We start from the raw sequence: 25,773 nt of genomic DNA, 5'->3' as shown, positions 1-25,773 counted from the left end.
CAATCACTTTTTTCACATCTTTTGTCTGCTTTTTAATAGGGTCTTCCTGGTCCTGCTGGCCCTGCTGGTGAGACTGGTAAAGCTGGAGACAGAGTAAGTAGATGTCCAAAGTCATAGTCAGAGTGGATGTCCTAATCATAATGGATAGTCCTAGTTGTAGTGAATAGTCTTAATCTCATTGGATAGTCATATTCTCAGTGGAAGTCCTTACACTTAATATAAGTCCCAACACAGTAATGTCGTAAAGTGGGTATTTTCAAAAGTGATGATTGATGACTCCATTATTGCTAATGAACAACGCAGAAACAGAATGCAGTACCCATGTCCGTATTTTCAGAAGACCTCATTTCACCCTCAGATATTTATGCTGGTGATTTTTAGATATTTACCCTGTGATTTTCAACTTATGATATAAATAGGAAAGTAATGCATCTTCCATTATACTCCTGGTTAGTCAGTGTGCCTATGACCAAAATTTTAAATAAACTGCTGTTGATACCCAACTTTTCATAGAAAAAATACCATTGACACATTGATAACAGCAGCAGATTGTACCAGGATAAGGATAGTAGTTCAGGTACTGTAGGCAGCTACAGTATGTCAGCTTGCGTAGGGTGCAAAGGAGCAAGTAAAGGTTTATTCCATGAAGAAAAAAAGAAGAAAAGAGAAACAATGTTTCGGTTGTAGAGCCTTCAAGCCACCTTGTGTCTCTTTTCTTCTCTTTCCAGCATTGAATACACCTTTACTTGTTCCTTTCCAAGATAAGGATTTCTAGGAATGGAAGGTGCTTTTTCATTGATCAGGAGTAACTAGACTGCCTCTGTGCCTCAAATCCCTGACAGTTTTATCCATTGACGAGTCATAATTCCTATAATGCGTTCCAATATAACAAAGCTATTTTTGTTCCAAAGGGAATCCCAGGTGATGCTGGCCTCCCAGGTCCTGCAGGTCCAAGAGTAAGTCTTCTGTTCTCCTCAGGTTATTCAGCGCCCTCCTGCTGATTTATATGGAGACATGCATGTCTTACACAACACACCGGTTTTTAATTGTAAGCAATGAACCTCCAGCTGGTGTGGCACAAATGTGTTCAATCAGTAAGATTAAAAAAGTGCCAGATTGTCTGTAAACCAGTGAATATGCAGTATAGTTGAATTATTGCGGAAAAAAATGCTAAACAGTAATATATTTACTATATTAATAACTCTTAAATAACGCTTGCTCTATGACAGTATGTATTTTTAATTTTTAGATGACAATTTAGCAATATCGTAGTATTTACTTAGTAGTTCATAGAGCTACAGTATATAGGGGATAAAATAAGTCCTAAGCTTCTGTTAAAGGATCAACATGGAGTGTATAACTCGTCTTAGACCCTGTAAAACTTCAGCTCTGTGCTGTGTGAGCTCGGGGTAGAAAGCTCTCAGTTTTAGTTCCAGTCTCAGCAGGAGAAGGATGGTGTGCGGCAGATGGGCCGCCGGGGTTGTCCTTGTCCACCGCTGTGTGGGTTCTGACAGTGTCCTCTCCCTGCGTACAGGGTGAGCGTGGTAACCCAGGCCCTGCCGGCTCTCAGGGACCCGCCGGGCCCATCGGCGCACGCGGTGCCTCCGGAACCCCTGGCCCTGACGGAAGCAAGGTAGGCCTCCAACCGCGCGGGGTGGGGCGGGGGAACGTCGGCGAGATCAGAGGCTGCGCCGATTTTACCGGTCCTGCTCGCTGAAGAGTCAAAACCCGCTGGAGACCTTTGTGTCGAGCAGAAGAGGAGTTTGTTTTATATTTGGCCAAAGAGAAGCTCCCTCCCTGCAAATTAGGAGGATGGTTCTAACCAGAAACGTTGCAGCTGACCTCTTATACTCTTACTTGATAAGGAACACAAAGAGCTTACGTCTCAAGAAGAAAAAGAAAAACTTTATTATTTTAATCTTTATTAATTTCTATTGGTTAAGCAAACTTCTACTTCTGCATCAAAAGATGTCTACGTAACTGAGCTATATCAGGGTTTTCTAAAAGCAGGTAGTTACAATCGGCCTCCTACACAAAAATGATTCTTTGGGATTCTTAAAACAAGCATTCTTTGTGTCTGGTGTCTTATCAGCAGCAGATTCATTTAATATTGCAGCTGGTGTTTTGCTGAACATGCTGTACGGGGAAAGAATTTTTAACCCTTCATTGCTCTATGTCTGCAAAGACAGGGGCTGGCACAGGGCTGAAGCTGCAGGAAGGGCCTTTTAGTATCTGCACATCTAGGCCAGGCAACTAAAGACTCCCACAAATCACCACCTTGTTGTCTCCTAACTCAACCAACACTATGCTCTAAAAGCCCTTTTCTACCCAAACAACAATTTTTACTTTCATGTGAGAATGTGCATTTAAAACCTTCAATCAATAATACAGTCAGTGACTTATACACACATGCAGTGAATCTATTTACATGAGTTAGACCCTCCCTTTTGGTGACCCCTAGTGGCAGGGCTGCTTACTGGAGTCTTTCGAACGACCTGCCATATAGTTCTATCTGCCTGGAATCTAATAAGTCATTTAAGCCTTCTTATAAAACATGGCAATTAAGAAAGGTCAAAGCCTAATTAAAAAAGGAACACAAGAGACCATTCCTTGTGAATGTACTTGCTGTCCATACAACAACCAGTATACACTTTATTGTTGTTGATTGTAGTTCTTAGATTTTGTCTTTATTGCATTCTGAAGGTAAGCCAAAATGGATGCTGAAACTAAACTTCAAGAAAGCATCCTGCTGCCAGTGAATGTTTGAAGCTAAAGATACTATTAAGTTCATACTTAAAAGTATACTATTGTGTTATTCTCCAACACAAGATAAAAAATAAACAAAGACAGCGCAATGCTGGTTTGTTTTGCATTCATTATGATCTACCTACAAATAATGAATTGTGACAGGGCTTTTAAAGAATGCCCACCATGAGCACTACATTATAGATGAAAGGTAGAATTTCTTACAGAAGCATATCTTTAAGAAATAACCCTGATCATGATCCCAAGATTCTAGTATTGGGAGTATTATCACTGAAAACAAGAAGAGTTTCAAATGAGAGGAAGCCACCTGGCCCATGTTGCTCATTTGGCTCCTACTACTTTTACTGAGGATCTCATCTAGACATCTCTGATCATCCCAGAAGACACTGACCAAATTTAACTGTGCTGGCAAACACTGTGTTGAATTCTGATGCATTTCCTGGAGGTTACATGGGCCACTATTTAGTGTCCTAAATAGTCTTAAAAGTGGGAACATTTCATCCTAGGTGAGGACAGCTGTGTGTTCACCATGCCACAGAAGAGACAATGATGCTGACACTGTGAAGTGAACATGTCAGGACACTGTACTAGAGTCCATTTCTGTTGTTCTTCAGGGTGAGCCTGGTGTAGCTGGAACTGTTGGTGCTGCTGGTCCCCAGGGTGCCTCTGGCATGCCAGGTGAGCGTGGTGGTGCTGGTACTCCTGGTCCCAAGGGTGAAAAGGTAAGTCAGATGCAGGAACAGGCTCGCGGTACACTGGATCAGCATTATCTTCAAATGGATCAATTAACGATGACACGAGGCAACAAAAAAAAGAGAAAAATTAGTTTTATGGTTTGCTGTTTGTTGGAAATCATCTTCTTTATGCAGGCTGTTCCCAAGTTTAATATATTAGCAGAATCTGCTATCTGCTTTTTACTTGATAAACATGGGATGCAGTTACTGTAGGTGTGGGATTCAGAAGACACTCAGTCTTTTGAAGAAGATTCTGCTCCTTCGTGAGTCTGTGACTAAGCTGGAAATGAAAGGGACAGAGAAAATAGTTCATAATAACAGTATTGTGTAAAGTGAACTGCAGAGATGATTATAAGCAAGTAATTTTACATAATTTTAATAAGGCAAATTTGTGTTTGTGTTTGCATCCAATCCTAATCAGTGATAAAGAAAGGAAACAATCTAACACCCAATCAATAACATTTTATTGTAATCGAGTTGTATTCCATAACATATACCAATGTAGTTCTTCTTGAATATATTGAATAGTTTGTGATTTCCAATAGCTACTCTTGCATACTACAATTGATTCTGTATCATTAACATTATTATGGGCACAAAACAAATGTTTTTTTTCTTGGAATATTAGGGTGAGACCGGCCCAAGAGGTTACGAAGGTAACCCAGGCAGAGATGGTGCCCGTGTAAGTATTTTTGTAATATTTTACATTTCTGTTGTTGTTTTTTTTTGCATAATTATGTTAGAATTTTTAAAAGAATTCTAGTGGCATTTACTTGACAATAGACAAATAATAAGTCAAGATCAAATCAACCAGAATGAATAACCTCTGCATTACCTTATGGACATTTTTATCGGAATTAGTTTTCTTAATGTTTTAAGATCATATGCATCCCTATTGTAGAGGGCAGGGATGATACTGTATGTGCCCCATTGTCCGTATATGTTTTTAATTCGACAGAGCTTAGGGCACTGTGTCTTTGTGTCTTACAATATCCTTCGATGTCTGACGGTGAAATGTCTCTTTCCCTGGTTTTTAGGGAGCTCCTGGACCTAGCGGACCCCCTGGACCCTCAGGCTCTAATGGTGACAAGGTAAACCCCTTCAGGACAATTGGCATGCACTACATTACACAGAATTGTGGGAGCTCTCTCTCTAGTGTGGAACAGGAAGTCTAAAACTGTGCAAACGTACACGTATGCAAGACTGGGCTTAGGAGAGCAATCAAGAAGCTAACACCATGACAAAAAGCCATGATATCCGAAACAGGGCATACAGTAACAAACCAAAAGGTCCCAAACAGATTTTGCATAGAAATGCGGGCACAATTTATGCTTAAAATATTAATTAAGAAATTATTTACATATAAAAAATTCTAAGATTTCGACACAGTCATTTATTGAGTGGTCACTTATGTTACCCTATATTTCAATTATTACAGCGACGAAAAGGGTTTCTTATGTCATGGAAGTCAATAATTGCTGTCATAGTGTGGGCTGGAATCGGTAGGATAGAACTTCATGTCATCTGGAAAGAAACTCTCATTGCTGTTAGGTCCTGAGATAAGATCCTCATCCTGACACTGACATCTTATTCAGGTGCAGTCTCGCTAAACCTCTTTTTATTTTACGGCAATGCTTGCACACAGCCAGAAATTTTCCCTGCTTGTCTTGAACATGAAGATGGGCCATTCGGTCAGTGTGAACACTTGGCCTGAGCCTTGCTTGGCACATGTTAAAGACAGTAGCAGCCACCTGGCCACTACCTACTCTGCCAAGAACTTAGCCTGCCCTTATCCAGGAATATCCAAAACTCCCACGCAATATATACTTCAGGCTGGTAAAGCTTCATTGTGTCTTATGATAGGCATATGGAATCCCACTAATAACATGAAATACATATTGTGTGAGATTTCTGCATATGCATTGTTAAGAGTTATAATTATAGTTATAATAATTAAAGACAACCATTTATGAGTACTATGATCTAAAAACATATAAGATTTCAGTTTCCTTGTTAATACAACAACCCAAATAAGGCATTTGTGTGTAAATTGCATCTGGAGAGAGCTGGATGTTTTCTCGTTGAAGGAAGTACAAACACAATAAAAAGTGGCAGAAGCAAATAGACTGCCTTTGAAATGATTTTCAGTTCGTAACATAGTAATTAGCTCAAATAAATCCCTGAGCAGACACCTAGGCAAGATTAATAAGGTGTTTGCAGAATGGAGATCCTTTGAAGGGAGTGAATAGAAGTTGAAGTAAAAATGAATTAAGACACTGGACTTTTATTGTCAAACATTAATGCTCATGGCATCTTTGTTGGCAGAAACACCACTTTATCCCAAATACATTTAAAAATGTGCTAGAACTCAGACTGACTCAACCAGTGAAGGCATTGCTCAAGCAATGAGCCCTGTATTCCAGACCTGGTTGCCAAATCATCTGTGGACTACATTAGCCAACTCCAATTCCCCACACAGTCCTGCCAGATGTGACTGAGCTTGGGTCTTATTCAGTATCCTCAGTTTCCTATACCACAGTGGTCCTTATGACTTCCTAGCCCTGGATGTACAGTTTAATGCACTTCAAATTTCTATCAATTGTGCACTCAGAGAGTAACAACAAACCAGATTTGCTACAGTCATTGCAAAAACATAATTCTGCATAGATGATTCTGAATGCCAAATTTCAAACTTCATGGAAGACAGCGGAAGACTAATAAAACCCAGTTTTCCCTAAGTGGAGTCACATTCTTGTGTTCTGTTCACATAAGGCAGTAAACCTATAGAAAATGGCATTCTTAGTGATAATACAGAATAATAGGAAGTGTATGCCACAGGCCAGCTTGTAAACAGACATGGGCTGATCCAGAGGAAATCCACACTGTCCCAGAATACATTAGATGCAAAAATTGCTTGGAAATTTCCCAAAGGTTAATTCAGGCCCATTAACCCTAAACTAGCTGTAACCAGTCCCTACAAGACCTATTGTAAACACCAACTCCATGGTTACGGGATTTCATTTCCTCTGCACAGGATCAAATGATTCAACTAGATAGCAGTAGTTGATACAGCTTGATACAACTAAGGATGACGAGATTTAAAGACATGAAATAGAATATTATTTTTGTCATTATATTTTGCCATTGCTAAATTGTGTATGAGTCTACACTGAACATTTGAGCACCTGTAGTATGACCTTTTCTAACATGAAATATTTCCATAATGACAAACCAGTCCTATATCTAAGAGGGCTAGACACATCAAAGTATATTGTGCTGCCATGAAGCCCTTTTAAATATAGAGTTATCATTAAGATGACATTTTAATTGCCTTTGAAATGCAAGCAGAACAAAAAGTGTTTTCATGTACATGAATCCATTAATTTCCTGATGTGTTTGCAGGCGCTGACAATGTTTTTGTCAAAGTGTTGAGTTCCCTTCTTCTCTGTTTTAGGGTGAAGCTGGTGCTTTTGGTCCTAGCGGCCCTGCTGGCCCTCGTGGTTCCCCTGTGAGTATGACGTCTAAATAAAGTCAATGAGAAATGGGCCTTTTCTACTGCAATGTGCAGACAACAATCATACCGTTCTATACGTCTCGCGGGAAAAAGCATTTTAATCCCTTTACTAAAGTTTTAACAGACATTCAGTGAAATGAAAACTGACATAAAACTGGTTTTGTCACTTGAATATATGTAAAAATAATATATAAAACCCAAATGTGGCACAAAATAATCTCTACAATTACCCAATGTTTGTATTTACTTGTATGGCATAAATGCAGAGACATATTTTAATATCTAAGGTCTTTGATAATTCAGTCTGTGTTCGAACATTTGTAATTTAAGTAATTTAATTGTATGTAAGCAATAGATTTAAGTATGAAAATATGTAAGTACTCACAGAATGTACAGTAAGTAATACATTAAAGCCATGCATTGTGTTTGCTTCTGTTTATACCTATCTGCACTCATAAGAGAAAAGGTCCTGTGAAATGAAACTGAGAACTTCAGGGAGTTTGCTAAACAGCTGTATGTACTTGTCTTCTGTAGGGAGAGCGTGGTGAGCCCGGCCCTGCTGGACCTCCTGGCTTTGCTGGTCCTCCTGTAAGTTACCAGTTCAACTACAAAGCATTTTACACTATACAGTATAACCACACACGGGCAGCAGTCATTGTAACTGAAAGACTGAGTCTGAAAAAAATGTGTTCTGAACAAAAACACTAACTATGCATCATCTGCATTTTAGTAAATGGTCATCTGTTGAAATACAATGTCAAGCACATCATATGTCTCATACTGTACATTTTAAAAATGTCATTGATCCTGCATATTGTACACATTCTCAAACACATATACTGTACTGTGTAGCACCTCCATATACTACATGTACTGTAGCACACTGTTAGTATTGGTTTAACCATTTTTAAGGGTGCCTATGCATCTGAGTGCTGAGGCAGTGTGCTGTGGTTTCAGGGTGCTGATGGCCAGCCTGGAGCAAGAGGCGAGAGAGGTCCTGGTGGACCCAAAGGAGAACCTGGTCCTCAGGGTGCTGCTGGTCCCGCTGGTGCTGCTGGACCCTCTGTGAGTAAAATGCTTGTGCTCTCCACGGCCTCGCGGCCCACTGGCGTCGCAGTCACGTGATGCTCACTGTGGGTTGTCTGTGGTGCTGATTGTAGTGACCAGGCAAGAAAAGGTTTGAGTAGAGGGACTCAAATTATGAGTCTGTAGAACCGATGGGCGTCCCTAGATATGCTTCAGGTTGATCAGTTACGTGTACTGACAGAAATGAACAAGAAATTAGTGCCTTTCGATACCACACTCTTCGGAGGAAAAGTCCACACACACACACATTTCTCATTTTGAGCCATAGACAACCTTCATTGACAACTCTGGTATTTAGATAGATACTTTATTGATCCCATGAGGGAAATTGCAGAATTCAGTTTGCTATCTTTGCACCTTGTGCACAGGTTACTTTAAACAGTTCTCCAAATACACTGCATGATAAGTTCATTAATAAGAAATAAACATCCGTGAAGTTTGTGCTCTCTATACATACCTGGATGTTTTATTTTGTTGCCAAGATGTGATCTATAGTACGTCAAACTTTTCTTTAGGATAACTGAATTCAGACAAAACACCTCACCTCACGGTATTTCTATACATTGTGTTCTTGTATTTACACCCTATATGAGTGAAAAAAAGAGCCATTTAAGATTAAATCATTTGCCATTTTTTACTTTTTAAGCATCTTTGTCACTATGTACAAGTACCACTAGTTGAAACATTAGAAAATATTCTTCAGTGTTCAGGTTTTAAAGAATAAGTCCCATCTCTGAGTTGAAACCTCATTCTTCTAAATCCTCTATACATTGTCATGGAGGAAGATTTGGAAGATTTGATGCTGGTGTCATTTCAGAATGGTGGTGTGGTATGAATCATAGAGTACTACGTTTTCATGATCTTCTTTGCTTTGTGTTCAGGGTCCTTCTGGTCCTGGTGGACCCCCTGGTGCTCGTGGTGATGCTGGCCCTACTGTAAGTATTACAACTGTTACTTTGTTCCACCAGTTACTTATTTGAACATCTGTCCAGAACAGACCAGGCCTACAGATGACTCTAATCTTCATTTAACTTACAGGGTGCTACTGGTTTCCCTGGTGCTGCTGGCAGAGTTGGACCCCCTGGTCCTTCTGTAAGTATCACAGTATTTTTCCGCTTTCAGAAGGAAATAAATAATTCAATACATTTTAAAACATATGGGTGGAAATACTGTAAAGGTCTAAATGCCAGATGTGTATCAATTTCATGCAACTAAGCAGCTGAAGGTGATGCCATCTGTCATGGCTCACTTAGCTATTCACAATGAATTACAATTTACCCTTCAGGGTGGCAATTGGTGTTCTCTTTGCAAAACACAAGCACTGATGGAAGAATCTTCTCAATCCAGGAGGTTTTCAGATAACGGAGCAAAGGCTCATTTAAAGGTTCACTGGATTTATGGGTTCTGCAGACTGATTAATTGATTAATTAGGTGCCCCACATGCAAAGGACTTTTCCCAAGCAGACACTGAGATTCAGACTTTTGGTTAAACACAGAGGGGAGAAGGCTATAAACCACCTGTCTGCTTAAAGGTCCTACAGTGAACCTGAGCATGGCATGTGCTCAAGGAGGTTATATGGAAGACCACTTCTAGAAAGAGTATTGGAGGGTCTTCGCCTTCACTGTCATGACTTAAATGATTCTGTTTCTCCACTGTAGGGAATTGTTGGACCCGCTGGCCCCACTGGCCCAGCTGGAAAGGATGGTCCCAGAGGTGCCCGTGGTGACTCTGGCCCTGCAGGACGTCCCGGAGAGCAAGGAATTGGAGGCCCTCCAGGCCCATCTGGAGAGAAAGGCCCATCTGGCGAATCTGGTCCTCCCGTAAGTCTGCGTTGTTTTGTGTTATAGGATGTGGAATAAAAAAGTGGGGATGTCGGCCTATCTTTTCTTGCTGCAGGAAGTCTATATTGTAACCCTGCTGTGAAGTGCCGGGTTTTCGCAGATCAAAAGCACTTTTGCGCTGCGTAAAGACGTGCCTCTGGTAAGGCAGTTCAATAAGGAACCATGAAGCCAAAAATGAATAATTAGCCTCAGAGCACTTTCAGTGCTGACTGATTGCTTAGCGTCTGAAAAAAGGTCAGGCTGCCTTTGCAGCCCCCAGGGTATTCAGTTTTCAGGACCCTGAGGTGGCCGTGCACTTCAGGGCAGTGAAGGGGTTGCTGTGCTGTGTGTGGTAGTTTCCTCATGGCCTTTTTCTCTGCTCCATCCCACAGGGCGCCCCTGGCACCCCCGGCCCTCAGGGTGTCCTCGGCTCTCCTGGTAACGTTGGTCTTCCTGGCGCAAGAGGCGACCGCGGTCTCCCTGGCGGCGCAGGTGCAGTTGTAAGTACACTGCCAAGCTTCACTGACATCCATGCGTGCCAGCAGGCCTGCTCCTAACCTTCTTCACTGAAATCCCGCTGTAGTTTGAAAAGTTGGACTTGCAGCAATTTATTGACTCTAAGAAAGACTGCGGACGACCAGGCTTCCACCTGCCTGCTTTGCTCACTAGCATGGGACCTGGGGATGTTACTGAAAGAAGCCATGGCTTCAGCTTCAACAGCGGAGCTGTGTAGCCCGCTCCAGGCTCCAACAGTATTTTGTGTAAAGCAGTGCCTGTTAGCGCCGAGCTATTAACAAACCCTGTGCAGGTCTCAAGACGGGGTCTGAAAGCTAAGGTATCCGAGACGGGAGACGAAGAAGGGTGGTCAGTATTACCAGGCAAGGTCAAATCCTGGTAGCCAGAACATAGTCAGGCGAACAAATCCGAGAGGGGCGAGACGAGAGAGGTGGAGCGAGAAATCCGAAGCCGCAGAGTCGTAAGTGAGGGGATCCAGGCGAGGCAGAGAGGGTTTCAGGAAAGGAGGGCGAGGCGGGCTCAGGAGGGGGAGGAAAACATAATACCGAGCGCCGGTAGCAGTGCGCAGAGGGTGTAAATACAGTAGCTGCGGGGAAAAGGTGTGGGATGAAGATTGAATCACTTGGAGTTAATCGGTGCCGGCTGTGCTCGTAACAGTGCCTCAGTTTCAGTGTTCAGTTTCTGAACCCACTTCAGAAATTCAGAACTTTTTTAAATTGAGCCGCATGCGTTCAGAATTTTTAGCCCGATTCGTTTTTGTGAAACCAAGGCCTAAAGTAAAATCATAGCCTTGACTTCAGGCCTCCGGATTACGTTAGGTTTTCAGCTGATAGAGCCACAAAGCTCCTGGCGAACCGAGAGCCAAGTACTGAGCATTTATTCACACAGGAGGGACAAGGTTTTTGTCTAATCTGTATCTAAATTAAGATACAATTCATTTGAAAGATGAGGTCATAAAATAGTATGGTATATTCCTTTTTCAATGTTGCCCATCCACACTGCAATCTGAAAAACACACGTGTGTGTATGCAGTATCTTAATATTGTCCTATTTAATAACTGCATATCTACATACTGTATACAGTACAATATACACAGAGACACAGAGAGACCTACAGACGATAGAGCAGAGCAGACAGTGTTCCTGGGCTGTGAGGAAGGGAGGGCTGACCTGCTCTGACCATGCGTGCTGTGTTTCAGGGTGAGCCTGGAAAACTGGGCCCCGCAGGATCTTCTGGACCCCGCGGACCTCCTGGCAACATGGGACCCCCTGGAATGAGTGGGCCACCTGGAGAAGCTGGTCGCGACGTAAGTGCTCCCTTGTCCCGTGGCCAGGTTCTAGAAAATGCCCTGAATGGGTAATTGCAATTCTTATAAATTCGTCTTAATGATATCACATCACATGAAGTTAACTTTTTACTGTTTATGTACACCATGCGTTTCCCAGAATGCACCACGCACACGCAGTCTAAAACAGTATCTAATTGTGTCAATCTAAACGCTTGAAATATCCGTCTTTGACTTGTGTGAACTTCACCCCACAGGGAAACCCTGGTAACGATGGACCTCCTGGACGCCCTGGTGCTGCTGGTGTCAAGGTAATGACATGAGCTTCCTTTCTTCAGCTCTGGATTCACCCAAACCAACACTGCGGTTGACCGCTTAACTGCATGAAAACCACAAGCCAAAAATAAAAAAACAACAATAAAAGCAGATGGATGCATGCTGCTTGGTTTAAGGATAATTGATGTGTAATATTTTAGACTGCAACAATACTATTATACGATAAGTCTGTGATTTTAAAATGACAAGCTTTTGGAAAGGAACTTCCTAAGAACACAACAGGCTGAGATACTGTACCTTGCCAGGCTAATGTGATAACTGTTCCTAAAGCCGAGGTACCCAACTGTGTCCTTCTTCTCGCCCTGCAGGGAGATCGTGGTGAGCCTGGCTCTCCTGGTAGCTCTGGCCCTGCTGGCGCTCCTGGACCTAATGGACCCACTGGCGCAGTTGGCCGTCCTGGAAACCGTGGAGAGGCTGTGAGTAGCGCTCTTCTGTTGTGAAGTCTCCCTTTCGAGGTGCGCGAGAGACTCGGGGCGCGTCACAGAAGCTGGAAAAGGGCCCCCGGCCTGTCCTCTGCTCTCACTCCACTGCATGTATGAGGGACTCCAGTTTATTTCAGCAGGATTCCAATGTCACGGACAGAAAACGGAAGCACTAACACTAGTGACCATTCAGTCCAAGGCCTTTTACGTTGTTCGGCTTTTTTTTAAATCACAGAAGAGACAGGAGACCAGATTTAATGCCATCAAGGCATGGTGTTCACTGCTGTCTGTTAAATACTTTAACCTTCGGTAGCCTCCTCCTGAATTTTTCGTGCACATATACAGCTGTATGTACTTTGCTGTATGTAATAAAAGGTTGTTCTGTTAGCACAAGCTAGTCCATTATCAGACGTAATTCTGGGAGATGTACAAATAGAACATACGGTACATGAAGTACAGTAGATCGACTTTTTTTTCATGCATGTCAAAAGGCATTTCTAATTTCCATTGAAATTTGTATAAGACTGTAAGAAGACATTTCACGCAACGTTATAAACATAGTGCAACAGTGGTTTCATCCTTAGTGCTGTTCTGAGATGTATACAAAATATCTTCCATGCATTAAGTTGTAGTGACACTCAAGCCAACTTGGAACTAAAGCTATCTCACTGCATGTACAATATGTGTTTCGTAATATATTTGCCATGTTTCAGGACCAGTAATCTGAAACACACAGTATTTTTACCAAAATATAAGCCACCTTTGCACCCCATCTAAATTAATGTACCAGAAGTGACCACCCCTGACAGGAAGACTATGAAAGGTTCACAGTGCCCTGTGTTTATGACTGACCTCTGTATCTCCTCAGGGTCCCGCTGGTTCTTCTGGACCTTCTGGCTCCGCTGGCCCAAGAGGCGCACCTGTAAGTAGTGCTCTTGCACAACACAGACTTCACGTCTTCTGGAAATCAGAGCTTTCGTCGTGCAGTGGGTGTTTTAACCCCTGGAGATGTTTCCGGTCCTGTTTCAGGACCTCTTGGGCCATGGCAGCCTGATGAGCGAGTTTCCTCTTCCCCTTGGTTTTCCCTCCCTTTAGGGCCCTCAAGGTCCCCGTGGTGAGAAGGGCGTTGCTGGTTACAAGGGTGAGAGAGGCATGAAGGGAATGAGAGGACACACCGGCCTGCAGGGTCTGCCCGGCCCCATGGTGAGTCGCCTCTGCCCTGCGGCCGCAACCAGGCGGCAACAAAGAAAAAGGCAGCAGCATTCCTAACACAGAGCAAAATATTTCAAAATATCATTTGCCAATATGCTATGGAAGAACGAATTTGCAGACATCCTTCGGTGAACTTACAATCCACACTTCGGTGATGTGCGGGACTGTTCCAGTTATTTTCAGCCCCCGTGCATTACAGTTGAAATCAAGAAAATGTTCCACAAAGGGCATGCCATCAGTTTATGAGCTCACGTGTTACTCTCACACCTTTTAATAGTTTTTCCACAGTTTTCTCCTAACCTAAACTAGTTCCTTCAAAATATACTAGGACGAACACTTACATTCTATCATTTCTTTCATTGCTGAATCCTTTCCTGCCCTCCCTGAGCCCTGAGTACCTGACTCATCTCTGCCAAACCACCGTTGTTAAAGTGCTTGTATTTGCTTTACAGGGTCCTTCTGGTGAACAAGGTTCTGCTGGTGCAACTGGTCCTTCTGGCCCAAGAGTAAGTAATCCATTGTGAAAACTGCTGTACCTGCATGACTTTGTAGGTTATCCAAAATATACAATTGTGTTGTAATTTTTACAAATGATTGTAACATTGAATTAAGTTTTACATTATTGTAAAGTTCTTACAAAATGCTGTTAAAACATAGGTAACATTGGTCTAAGTAACTTCTTTCCACCGCCCAGGGTCCTGCTGGTCCAAGTGGTCCCCCTGGAAAGGATGGCCGATCTGGAATGTCTGGTGCTATGGGACCTGCTGGCCATCGTGGTCCCCCAGGACACAGTGGCCCAGCCGTGAGTACAAACTGCAGCGGACTGACACAATATTGATGCGCTCACCAAGGGGCTATCAATGTCAAGCTGCAAAAAACAATCAGGGTTTGCATTGGTTTAACTGAGGAAATCTGAACGGACAACAACCAAAACAGTATCACCTTGAGCAGGAGCTACACTATCTTCAAGAAGTGTTTCTAAATAGCATTCTCCTCTGGATTCCTGTTGTGTCATGAAAGTTGACTGTCGGTTCATTGTCCTGAGGCCGGAAAGGAAAATGTTTGGCTCAGTATTTTGGGGTAGAATCTTAGCAAGGGACGTTGGTTTTGGAGTTAATTATCCCGCTGCAAGATAACACGTCTTCCATTATTATACAGAAAACGTCTGAAAAGTCTTCTGAATCTATAAAATAATAAGTATTACATTAATGAGATAAATCATATAAAAGTAAAATGTACGGTTATTTTAGGAATGAGGTTAGAAAATGAGAAGACTGCATGAGTGGCCTGTTGTAAGAGCTGAGCAGATCCAATCTGACTGTCTGGTTGTCCGTAGGGTCCCCCTGGACCTCCTGGTGTTCCCGGACCCCCTGGTGCTGCTGGAGGTGGCTATGATGTGTCTGGTTATGATGAGTACAGAGCTGACCAGGCTGCCCTGAGGGCCAAGGACTACGAGGTTGACGCCACCCTGAAGTCCCTGAACACCCAGATCGAGAACCTGCTCACACCCGAGGGCTCCAGAAAGAACCCAGCTCGTACCTGCCGTGACATCAGACTCAGCCACCCAGAATGGAGCAGTGGTGAGTTTCACCTGTTTAACCTTTTGTGCAATGGCTGGTCCTGTCACCCAAGTCCACCCAAGGTGGATGCTGCACATTGGTGGTGGTGGAGTGGAGTCCCTTTTACCTGTAAAGTGCTTTGAGTGGAGTGTCCAGAAAAGCGCTATATAAGTGTAAGCAATTATTATTATTATTATAAGTCTTTAAAAATGGCCACATGGGGCAGACCTGTCCTTTAAAAAGCCAAGAGATCCTCTAGTTGTGCCGTTTACATTTTCCCTGAATTCAAGTTAATTTTTTTTAGATTGAATCTTTTTAATACAAGAAGTATATGATAATATCAGAGATTTTAAAAATACTGTATTGTGGGCAGTAATAATGATTAGCCTGAATACCTTTAGGGGACCTGTAAAACATTTTACTTCTGTCACCCAGATTTCAAAATGAGTGACACAAATATAATAATTTGATCATCAAGGAACAAAGTTGAACACAAGATCCCAGATATGCCAGCTCTTGAGAATACTGAGGATTTATTGTGTGTTAATGACAGGTGTTACTAATCTAATCAGATTAATATATCAATGATCTCATTACTTGTGCACTGCTGGTAGGAAATTGGTTCCCACAGGGTCTCAGAAGTGAAGCTGTGCTTGTGAAGTACATTTAAGACCGGCCCTGACATAGATTTCTGTCCTCTGCAGGATATTACTGGATTGACCCCAACCAGGGCTGCACTATGGATGCCATCAAGGTTCACTGCGACTTCACCACTGGAGAGACATGCATCTACCCCAACCCTGCAACCATTGAACGCAAGAACTGGTACAGAAATGCTCAGGACAAGAAGCACGTCTGGTTTGGAGAGACCATCAATGGTGGCAGTCAGGTATGCTGAATATAATTCCTACAGTGAGCAGTGCTGTGTTTCTGAAAAAAGGGAAAGATTTGTTGACTCTGCAGCAAGGCAGATGTTTTCATTTGTTTCTTTCCATTTTAACTGTGCCTGTAGTGAGTTTGGGAGCAGAGGCAGGGTGTGAATATAGATGGGATTTTCCTGTTGCCCTTTTGCTGTCATGAATGGACAGCTGAGATGATGATTCTTGTCTTTCCTCAAGAAAGCATGCTGCTGTAATGAAGTGAATCTCATTGGACGCGTAGTGAGAGTCAGTCCTGGTGAGAGCAGGATAAAATGGCATCAGACTGAAGCACAACTAGCAGCAACTTAAATGCTTGGTTAACCTTTGTAAAGGGAAAGTTCGGGAAAAGAAAATACAGTGAGAAAGTAAATGGTGGAAAGGTGCACTAAAAAAACGTTGTTGTATTTTCGTTTCTGTGCAGTTCGAGTACAATGACGAGAGCATGACTCCTCAAGTCATGGCCACCCAGCTCGCCTTCATGCGCCTCCTGGCCAACCACGCCTCCCAGAACATCACCTACCACTGCAAGAACAGCGTTGCCTACATGGACGCTGAGGCCGGAAACCTGAAGAAGGCTGTGCTGCTGCAGGGCTCCAACGACGTTGAGCTCAGAGCTGAAGGCAACAGCCGCTTCACGTTCAGCGTGCTGGAGGATGGATGCACGGTACGTCACTCTTCAGTCCTGCCGTCTCCACTGTACAGCACCGCTTACAGCCGCAGTCGCAAGATAACTCTTGTAGCGCCTGGGCTGCTGTCTTGGTGGAATTGGGCACGTTTCCCTGTATTCATGTGGGTTTCCTCTAGGCGGGTGCCCTGGGATGGACTGGTGTCCCATCCAGAGTGTGTATTTCGCCTTGCGTACGTTGCCCTCTGGGTTAGGCTCTGGCTCCCCTCATGACCCTGTACTGGATAAGAACAGTAGAAAATAGATTGAATGTTATTGCTTCTACCTGTATACGATAATTTATTAAGTTACTTTTGAATATCCAGTAACTGACTTGATGTGTTTAATACAATTACCCCCCTGGACACTTGCTAGAATGAAAGTTGTCCCAGTTCTTGTCTGCCCAGTTTTTCTTTCTCCCATCAATGATTTCAATTTCCTGGTTGATCGTGTCTTACTTTGTATCCTAAAAATGACACTTTTTTTTCTCATCATTGTCCAGTCCATTGAATACAGAGGAAGTCTGGAACTAGTAGGTCACATGCTTTACACAGCCTACAGTCCACACAGAAATGGCGCCATTGTGTGATGTGATCTGTTCTTCCTTCCACAGAGACACACTGGCCAGTGGGGCAAGACAGTCATCGAATACAGAACAACGAAACCATCTCGCCTGCCCATCCTGGACATTGCACCTTTGGACATTGGTGGAGCTGATCAAGAATTTGGTTTGGACATTGGCCCAGTCTGTTTCAAATAAATAGACTCATGATAAATTAAAAAAAAAAAAAAACAAAATTCTCTCTGCCATTTCTTTTTTTATACTGAATGCTGATTTCTTCTGCTCATCCACTTGCTTAAGCTCGGGCCTATCGGAGAAGACATTGGACTGAACGGAGCATTGTGCAATGCAATTTAATACAGACCCCCAGGACTCGTGGGAATCACCTTGTTGTGGGACATGTCAGCATTTGTAAAATAAAAAGTGAAATAAAAACGATGAAAGTACGCACCACTTGTGGTCTTTGTATATCTTCCAAAGAGGAAGTTTAAAACCACAACTTCCAAAGGTTTAAACTACCTCAGACTTGTACTACAGCCTGATCCACATCCTTAATATAGCCTAAAATAGGAAAGCTTTGAGCGTGGTCCTGTATCAAAGGTGCTAAATCCAGTATTACACGGCTTAAGATACTTGAAGCAGTGGTATGGTGCTATACTCCTTGGTGTTTTTCGAAACACGCAGCTGCGATTGAAACCACTTTACTGTATTACATTGTGTTGTTCTGCAGATGGAATCTCGCCTTTCTCTCTGATACCCCGTGTTAAGCATGTGGATCACTCCTAGGCCTGTTTGTTTTTTTTTGTTTTTTTTTTGTTTCCCCCACCTTTTTCTTCAATCCCGGTGTTCATGCTTTAAAGCACATTTCGTCCATTTGAATGGGTAAAAGGAGGCATCTTTCTCAAAAAAAAAAATTTATTGTACCTATTTTGTATATGTGAGATGTTTAAATAAATTGTGAAAAGTTCTGAAATAAAGCATGTCCAATGTTCCAAAACAGAAAATTCCATGAGTAAAGTGCATTTATGTTACATACTGTACATGAAGCCGTGGCGTGGGAGGGGCTGGGAAAATATATATTTTGAAAAGGCCGTATTTGTACGTGTCTCATGTCCACAACAGCAAAACAATCTTCCAGCACTAATCAAATTGGAAACACAGTCTGTTTTCAGATGTAGCTATTTGTAGAAACCTGCCTGGTTTAATAAAGAGATAAAGTCTTTCCATGATGGCATGGAATTAATTTCTAGTTTAAGACACCTAAACTCAAGGAACACTTTCCTTGCCCTTTCCTTGCCCTGTCTTCCTTATCCTTGTTTCTGTCCAGCTTTGTGTCTTGTAACATGAACTCTCCACTTATTTGCATTAGTTTCCCTTGGGTTTTACACATTCACTTACACTATTTGATCACAATTTAGAATTTATTCATAATGTACAGTATATACAGTACAGTGCAGCATCTAGTTTCATCTCTTACAAGAAAAAGGCTTAAAGTCACAATGCTGGTAAATAGCACTTTCTGCATTCAAGTCTTTTATTTTACCTAAATGACTGAATTTCCTTTTATCTTGTTTCATACTAAATAAAACAAATTTTCTTTTCAGAACTGTTGCATGTGTCAAATTCAGTGGTTTATATTATGCTCCAATTACTAGCTATATTACAATGGTTTCATAAATTTAGAATGAACCTTACAGATGAAGCATAATAAATATATTTTCAGATTTATTAGATTATTTTATGTTACACTATTTTACTGGAACTTCTATGGGAAAAAAAAACAATATTCAAATATTCTTAAATGTGTTATTCATCATTATAGATTCTAAAAGGTGATTTACACAGATACATTTTTCATTACATCAGTTCTTTCATTTTAAAATATTCAGATTCAAGCATTCTGGAAACATGGTGTACCTGTAGAGTGTATTTCTTTATTCAGTGATCCAAAAGCAAACCGATATGGTTTTGATTACAATCCCTTCTGCATCACATGGCAAAACTGTGCCACACACTAAATCTGTCTCTTTTTATCTGGTGAATGAGCAATTCTCCAAAACCCCAGAGATGTCTTGAAAAACTAAACTTATTCTAAATATTCTAGTAGTGCTGGTATTGACCTTATTCTAAACTTATTCTAGGCGTTCTGTACCAGAAATACAAAAATATAAACAAGCCTGTTGATTAATATAATTACAATTGCAAAACTATATCATTATATATATATAATTATAAAACTGTATCATTTTCTTAATTAAGTAGAATTGAAAAGATTATTTTTTTATTTAAAACCAATTGAAGTAGATTCAGAACATTTTCAGGGGATTCAAGATGTCTAGGCAAAACTGAAAAATATAAGAAATGAAATCAGGACATTTGGACCAGTTTTTTCAATGGGTAGTTTAATAGCTGAGACTAAAATTTGGGCTTCAACCACCTTAATGGGGAAACCTGTTCCAAACACCTACATCTCTTGGTGTAATAAAGTGTTTCTTCTTCTCCATATTAAACAATATTTTGGCTGTTAAGGTGTATTTAGGTTAAGACACACAGAAGAAGGCTCAACAGCTGAAACGTTTCACTATTGTTCATTGTGGAATGAATCTTTACCTGTTCCGTTGCAGTCAACACACTGACACAGCTCCACACTCACACCCATACTGTATTTTTATACAATTAGCAATTAGTGATATTAAGAAGACAGAGGAACAAGAACTAGGTTTATACCATGCTGAAAACAAGACTGACGCAGCTACCCATCTGAACTACTTACAGTAAGAAGACAGATACTGATAAGGCATGTATAAATACGCACGGCAAGTCGAGAGACAGATTTGTTGTAGCATCACAAAACGTGATTAGAGAAGTCAAAGTGTGCTCTGAAAACTGTTGGTTGTCCTGCAGTTTTCATAGAACGAACAGTACTGCACGTTTTCTCCATCACACATCTTAGACTTGTGACATTCAAGTCAGGACATTGGGCGGCATTGCAGAGTTTGTTCCAAAAGTCCAAGTGCACATTTTATAAACTCAGAAATATAACCTTTTTGTAACAGTACTACTGAGTTTCAAAGTGGTTTCATCAAAAACGTAAGGAACACTGCTGTGGTTTTGAAATTAAAAGAAAAAACAACGTTTTTTGTTAGTATTTCAATGCTTCCCTGAATCCCACCGATCCTTGGAAAAAGAGGAAATCACACTCGGTCAATGGCAACGAACTGAAAGCAGCGTACTAACTGAAGTTCAACCTGTGGTTAGCACCGTGCTAAATTAGGGCGCTACCTTAAAACCAATTGCAACGAGCTTGGCCGCTGAAATTAATCCGCAGCTCTCGGCTGCAACGAGCCCAAAGTAACAACTGCTGCCCTCAAGAGGTTACTGACTCAGGGAGTAACTTAAACCACCTCTTCGTACAGTATACTGTAGTTCAAGCAGCTCAGGGACTCACGGAACACTGGATCACATTAGAAATTTCCCGGTTACACTGGAAATGATATCGTCATTAAGTAATTAATTTATGCATCTGTCGGTTGAAAATGATTGTAATGTTTAAAATTGCTTTCCAGAAACACCACATTTATTCGTAAACAAGTGTATAAATACACGTGTGTATTAATAAGCGTGCCATTTATTAATAATGAACTTTCTTTTATATCTGTATTAGTAGCTCTATGTAGAGACTTCAGTATGCTATACTGAATTTCCAGATGTGCTGGGGAGCGCAGAGAACCGAAATTAAGGAATGCATATTACAAGTCTGGGTCTTAATTAGATAGATATGTTGTATTGTTTTATTATGGGAGTCTACACTCGTGTTTCTCTGGAGAAAGCAGGGGTATTGGGAATCTGGGGGTTCAGAGAAACAAATGTGTAGGCAGAGGTAAGGGTACGTTAAGATCTGTGATAAAAGTCTCTAGGTTTAGCCTTTTAGAGCGGCAAATGTCATTTTTTACTAGTAGACGAAACCCACTCCCAAGTACTAGCACCTTACTGTATATCAGTGTTAATTCTGTTTAAGAGATCATATTCCTAACGCTTTTGAACATTAGCTGGTACTTTTTGAAACAGTTTGATAACTGTGCTGTAAGGAATGTACAGTACATGCCTGTCATCGCCCAACATGCCTAAAATGGATCTAACTCACCTCAAACGGAGAAGATCCACAAAATGAAATTAAGAAACTCTTAGCTGAAGTGCAACAAATGTAATTGTTAAACAATTTCAGGGCCTACATTTATACTATTGTAGACGCAAATACAGCTTAGACATAAAATAGTGATTTGTTATTTGTCTAAATGATCTCCGTAAGAATCTACTATATATCATTTATAAATGGAAATTAAAGCGGCTACATATGATACATTTTCAAACTCAAACATGCAGCTGCTGTTCTCGTTTGTTTCGTGCCTAATTGCAATTGAATATCGCCTTAGGAGTTACTGTACGTATCCTTTATCTGGTATATTTAAACATAAATGGCGTTCTTAAATTATAAATAACATTAGATAACATTAAATTGCCAGGGATATTCAGCAATATACTAACACGAGACAGAAAAGGAATAATTATGGTTTACATGTTAACCTACTGATGAAATTAATTGAAATGTTCAGTTAGCAGTTCGTGCTAATTAGAACAGTAACCATGCAAAACCCTCAGCGCTGTGCTGAGCGGGTTCACCTGATCCTAATCGGCTTTGTTCCGCACCTATTTTCCTTACAATTGAACTCAAAGCTGGATATGATCTTCAGATAGTACCGTATTATCTAGTCTGCAATTTAGTACGCAGTTGCATGCTAAATGCAAATTGCCCAAAAAAAATGAAAATTCGTTCATCCATCAACAGCGGGTATAGCAGAAAACCCCTCTTAACCAGCCTATTTAACAGGCCCTCAAATCACCCAAGATGAGACTGATATTCACGGTAGGTGGTGTCTGACAGGAAATCCATTGCAATGCAAGTTAACATTGCAATGTTCAAAATACGTGTTTAGAAAAATTCAGCGTTTCGTCCATTTCCATCAAAGTACTAAGCTGGAGAAGTCTGGGGTACTTTGGGTGAAACAAAGCCTAACAGGGCGCAATGGAAAACAGACACGCCACCATGACTGTGACATGGTAGTCGGCCGGCCTCTTGTGGAACTATGCTGGAACTGCATAAAGTAGTCAGAGTGCACTAACCACAAGAGGGAGTAATAATTCTGAACTTAATGTCATCAGCAAATCAATCGATAAGATAAAATCACTTTATTAGCCATATACAATTTCTTGCATTAGTCATTTGTCTTTTCGCATACCCCAGCTTGCTCTCCATGAGACACACAGACACACAGACAGGGAGAGAGCATGGGGCAGAGCACAGGGTCAGCCATTGTACAGTGCCCCTGGAGCAGCTGGGGTTAAGGGCCTTGCTCATGATACCAGTGACACAGCCGCTGATCTGCAGTTTAGATAAAAACATGGCTTTATTAACTTTGTTCATAATGTAAAATTTTGCAGTTTACTGATAATAGGTAAGGGTGATCACAGCACAATGTGCAGCAGTAGTGGATGTGCTTCAGACGGGATGTTAATCCAAGATCCTAACTAAAGGGTTACTAAAGATCCCATTGAGCTGAATGAGCACAGGTTCCACTGGTGTCCTGCCTAAATTCTCCAATCCTGAACAATCTGACCTTTCCTTAGATAGATAAATACAATGACAAGTAAATGGACAATTCTGTACATGTGTGGGAGTATAAAAGTATAATTTCTGAATTTACTAGTTGTCAACAAAAATAGATATTTAGAAATGTATGAGTAAGTGTGCGGTGACAATGTCTTGTGTGAGGAAGGGGTTTGGGAGGTGAAGGAGGAGGGGCTAAGAGACACATTGGACCTTTCCATCAGCAACCATCCACGATCGAGGCTGAAAGCCACTGAACTGAATGAACTGGACAGCAAATGAAAACAGATTTGAAGTTGTAAGGGCGAATTGAATTGATGTTGGAGGCAGGAGAGAAAGACATAACCTCAGATAATTTCAAGCCAAGAATGAAAGAACAAGAATGTTGTCGGTCTTTTTCCCATAGTTTGAGGCATTGATCTCTGTGCTCTATACCGCAGAGCCGTCACAGGAGTAATGATTAGCACATGAAGACCCTTATCATTGTGTTAGGTTTTCAGCACATAGAAAATTACAAAGATTAAGTGCCAGTAAACAGTCCTGTCCAGAACAATAAGTCCTCAAGAGGGCACATTTCAAGACATGAGAGCACTTTTGATTTCCCTTTGTGACATGTGTCCTGCTTTGCAACTTCGTATTATTGTTTTGGCCATATCATAGTTACGTAATTCAGACATCTGTACACATTATTATTAATATTGTCCCCTGATTTTAGTGCCGTACTCTTAGACTAATCTATAATCTGTGGAGGCTTAACCTTCTGGGTATAGTGTGACTGCTTAAAAACCAAATTAGTACAGGCACTAAGCCACAGGGTTCCTCTGTCCAATATTTTGCTTTGTCAAAATCTGTGAGGTTGAATTTCAGGGGCTCAGCTATCCCAGAGGTCTGAGGATGAAATGGGGATGTCAAGATACAGCTAGCGTCACATCATCCGGTATAACTGTTTCATCACCTTTCTGGTGATGTAAGTTCCTTGGTTCTGATTAATACTGTGGCGCAATAGTGGTGGTTTGTTCCCATGGATATACCAGTTTACACAGAATTCCTTGCTACAATTTCTGTATTGTTAAATTTAGTTGCAGATGCATCTGAACATTTGACAAATTTCTCCAAATCCACTAATCAGTGCTGACACTAATCCATCAATTCTGTCAATCTGTATTTTCTCTAACTCAGTGCTATTAATCCCAGAAGGTACCATCTGAGAAAGTCTGGCCTTTAAGACTCTATAACATATTCAGTACAAGGCAGGCTACCAGTTGCGTGTTTCAAGCAGCACTAATATCTAGGCTGTTCCTCTCATGCTTTCACCACACTCTGCTTTTTCTGAAGAGCACAACCCATGAGTTCCCTCAGATAAGAAAAACCAGCAGCAGCCGATTTTCCTTGTCCCTTATATTTCTAGACCACCTTGATGTTTTGTCCTTCTAGGCTAAGAATAGGATTGCAGTGTGCTTTTACTTCGAGGCATAATTTTTATCCACTGCTTATATGACAGATTTCCCAAACCAAGCCCTGATGTCAAGTTTTTATGCCACCTTCATGCTGTTTAAACTAACACGTACAAGAGAGCTACGTACAGTGCCTCTAGCACGTCTATTATAAATACAAATGTGACTAGAACCTCAGTTTTATTTGAATCACCAGCCACCCCCTGCGTGCTCATACTGTAGTGTCTCGGGCTGCTTCAACAGATTCTTCCTGCAACTTGCAGTTTCTGACTCTGGCCTGATTCCCTGTCTCTCAAACTCTTTCTGTCTGTCTCGTTCTTCTGCAAGTGTCCAAAACGTCTATTAGGCTTATAGAGTGACAGAGCCAGTAGAGAGAGAGAGCAAGCATGTGTGATAATCAGAGCACCGGAGTGAGAAAGCGCTCAGGGAACCTTGATGAGGAGTGTGACTCAAGCTCTGGGGCTGGGGATGGGGCTCCCGGCCCCACACGGTCACTGCCTGCTCCCCCAACATCACCACACACTGCTGCAGACTACTGGCTGCACTCCAGCATCACGTCTACCACACACGAGCCTGCAGGTTTGTACGGGCACACAGGCAATCTGAAGACTGGAACTTGGAGACTGGGCCACAGACTAATGCCGACCGACTCTGTGATTGACAGACACACACACTAACTGAAATGATTGTAATGATTGAGTTTTCTGCACATATTGAATAACAGAAACAGCTGACAGTATTTGGGCTGGAGTTGTGGGAGTCTGTGAGTTCTCAGTGAAGGCAATGGATACGTGGATTCACATCTTCCTTACCTTCTTCCAAGAAACAGCTGGTAAGATCCTTGGAACAATTTACTACTACCAACTAGGCTAGATTGGCTGAATGGCCTTCTCTCATTCGTTTTCTTACATCCTGACGCCTCTGTAGTTTCTGGTAATGGGTGCTGTGTGTCTGGCATGCTGCAGTCCTACTCGAAGATTCTTCTTACGGACAGCATCAGCTTTCATTTCTATGCTAATGACACCCAAATCTCTGTTCACACAAAGCCTGGCAAGCACTACCAGCCTTGTCACACTGCTTAGATGGTGTGAAAAAACAGATGTGACGAAAGTTTTTACAGCTCAGCTGGTAAAAACTTTTGTCACAAAAACTTCAAAAAGACCAGAGTTACGTTCACTGGCTCTCCTTATTAACTCTGCGAATGTGTCAGTGTTAGTATCGCTATTGAAATCAGTCCAGGTACTCAGGCCTGCAAT

General features: G+C 41.6%; 1 protein-coding gene across 1 annotated transcript in view; it reads left to right on the top strand.

The window, feature by feature from the left end:
* col1a2 (collagen, type I, alpha 2) overlaps positions 1-17,844 on the top strand; it is a 40,887-nt gene extending 23,043 nt beyond the window's left edge. Inside the window, exons 27-50 of the mRNA XM_088600532.1 lie at positions 40-93; positions 912-956; positions 1,535-1,633; positions 3,381-3,488; positions 4,129-4,182; positions 4,538-4,591; positions 6,955-7,008; positions 7,549-7,602; positions 7,972-8,079; positions 8,982-9,035; positions 9,139-9,192; positions 9,760-9,921; positions 10,314-10,421; positions 11,637-11,744; positions 11,981-12,034; positions 12,368-12,475; positions 13,350-13,403; positions 13,577-13,684; positions 14,146-14,199; positions 14,388-14,495; positions 15,030-15,273; positions 15,957-16,141; positions 16,594-16,836; positions 17,450-17,844. Coding sequence (XP_088456658.1) covers positions 40-93; positions 912-956; positions 1,535-1,633; positions 3,381-3,488; positions 4,129-4,182; positions 4,538-4,591; positions 6,955-7,008; positions 7,549-7,602; positions 7,972-8,079; positions 8,982-9,035; positions 9,139-9,192; positions 9,760-9,921; positions 10,314-10,421; positions 11,637-11,744; positions 11,981-12,034; positions 12,368-12,475; positions 13,350-13,403; positions 13,577-13,684; positions 14,146-14,199; positions 14,388-14,495; positions 15,030-15,273; positions 15,957-16,141; positions 16,594-16,836; positions 17,450-17,596 — 2,421 coding nt within the window. The 3' untranslated portion in view covers positions 17,597-17,844. The remainder of the gene's footprint in view (positions 1-39; positions 94-911; positions 957-1,534; positions 1,634-3,380; positions 3,489-4,128; positions 4,183-4,537; positions 4,592-6,954; positions 7,009-7,548; positions 7,603-7,971; positions 8,080-8,981; positions 9,036-9,138; positions 9,193-9,759; positions 9,922-10,313; positions 10,422-11,636; positions 11,745-11,980; positions 12,035-12,367; positions 12,476-13,349; positions 13,404-13,576; positions 13,685-14,145; positions 14,200-14,387; positions 14,496-15,029; positions 15,274-15,956; positions 16,142-16,593; positions 16,837-17,449) is intronic.
* Positions 17,845-25,773: the final 7,929 nt, after the last annotated feature.

This window comes from Lepisosteus platostomus, chromosome 12, assembly GCF_059453375.1.
Source record: "Lepisosteus platostomus isolate fLepPlt1 chromosome 12, fLepPlt1.hap1, whole genome shotgun sequence".
In the NCBI taxonomy this organism is placed as follows: Eukaryota; Metazoa; Chordata; class Actinopteri; order Semionotiformes; family Lepisosteidae; genus Lepisosteus; species Lepisosteus platostomus.
Note: the sequence above shows the minus strand (reverse complement) of the source record. Positions and strands in the feature narration are given on the sequence as shown.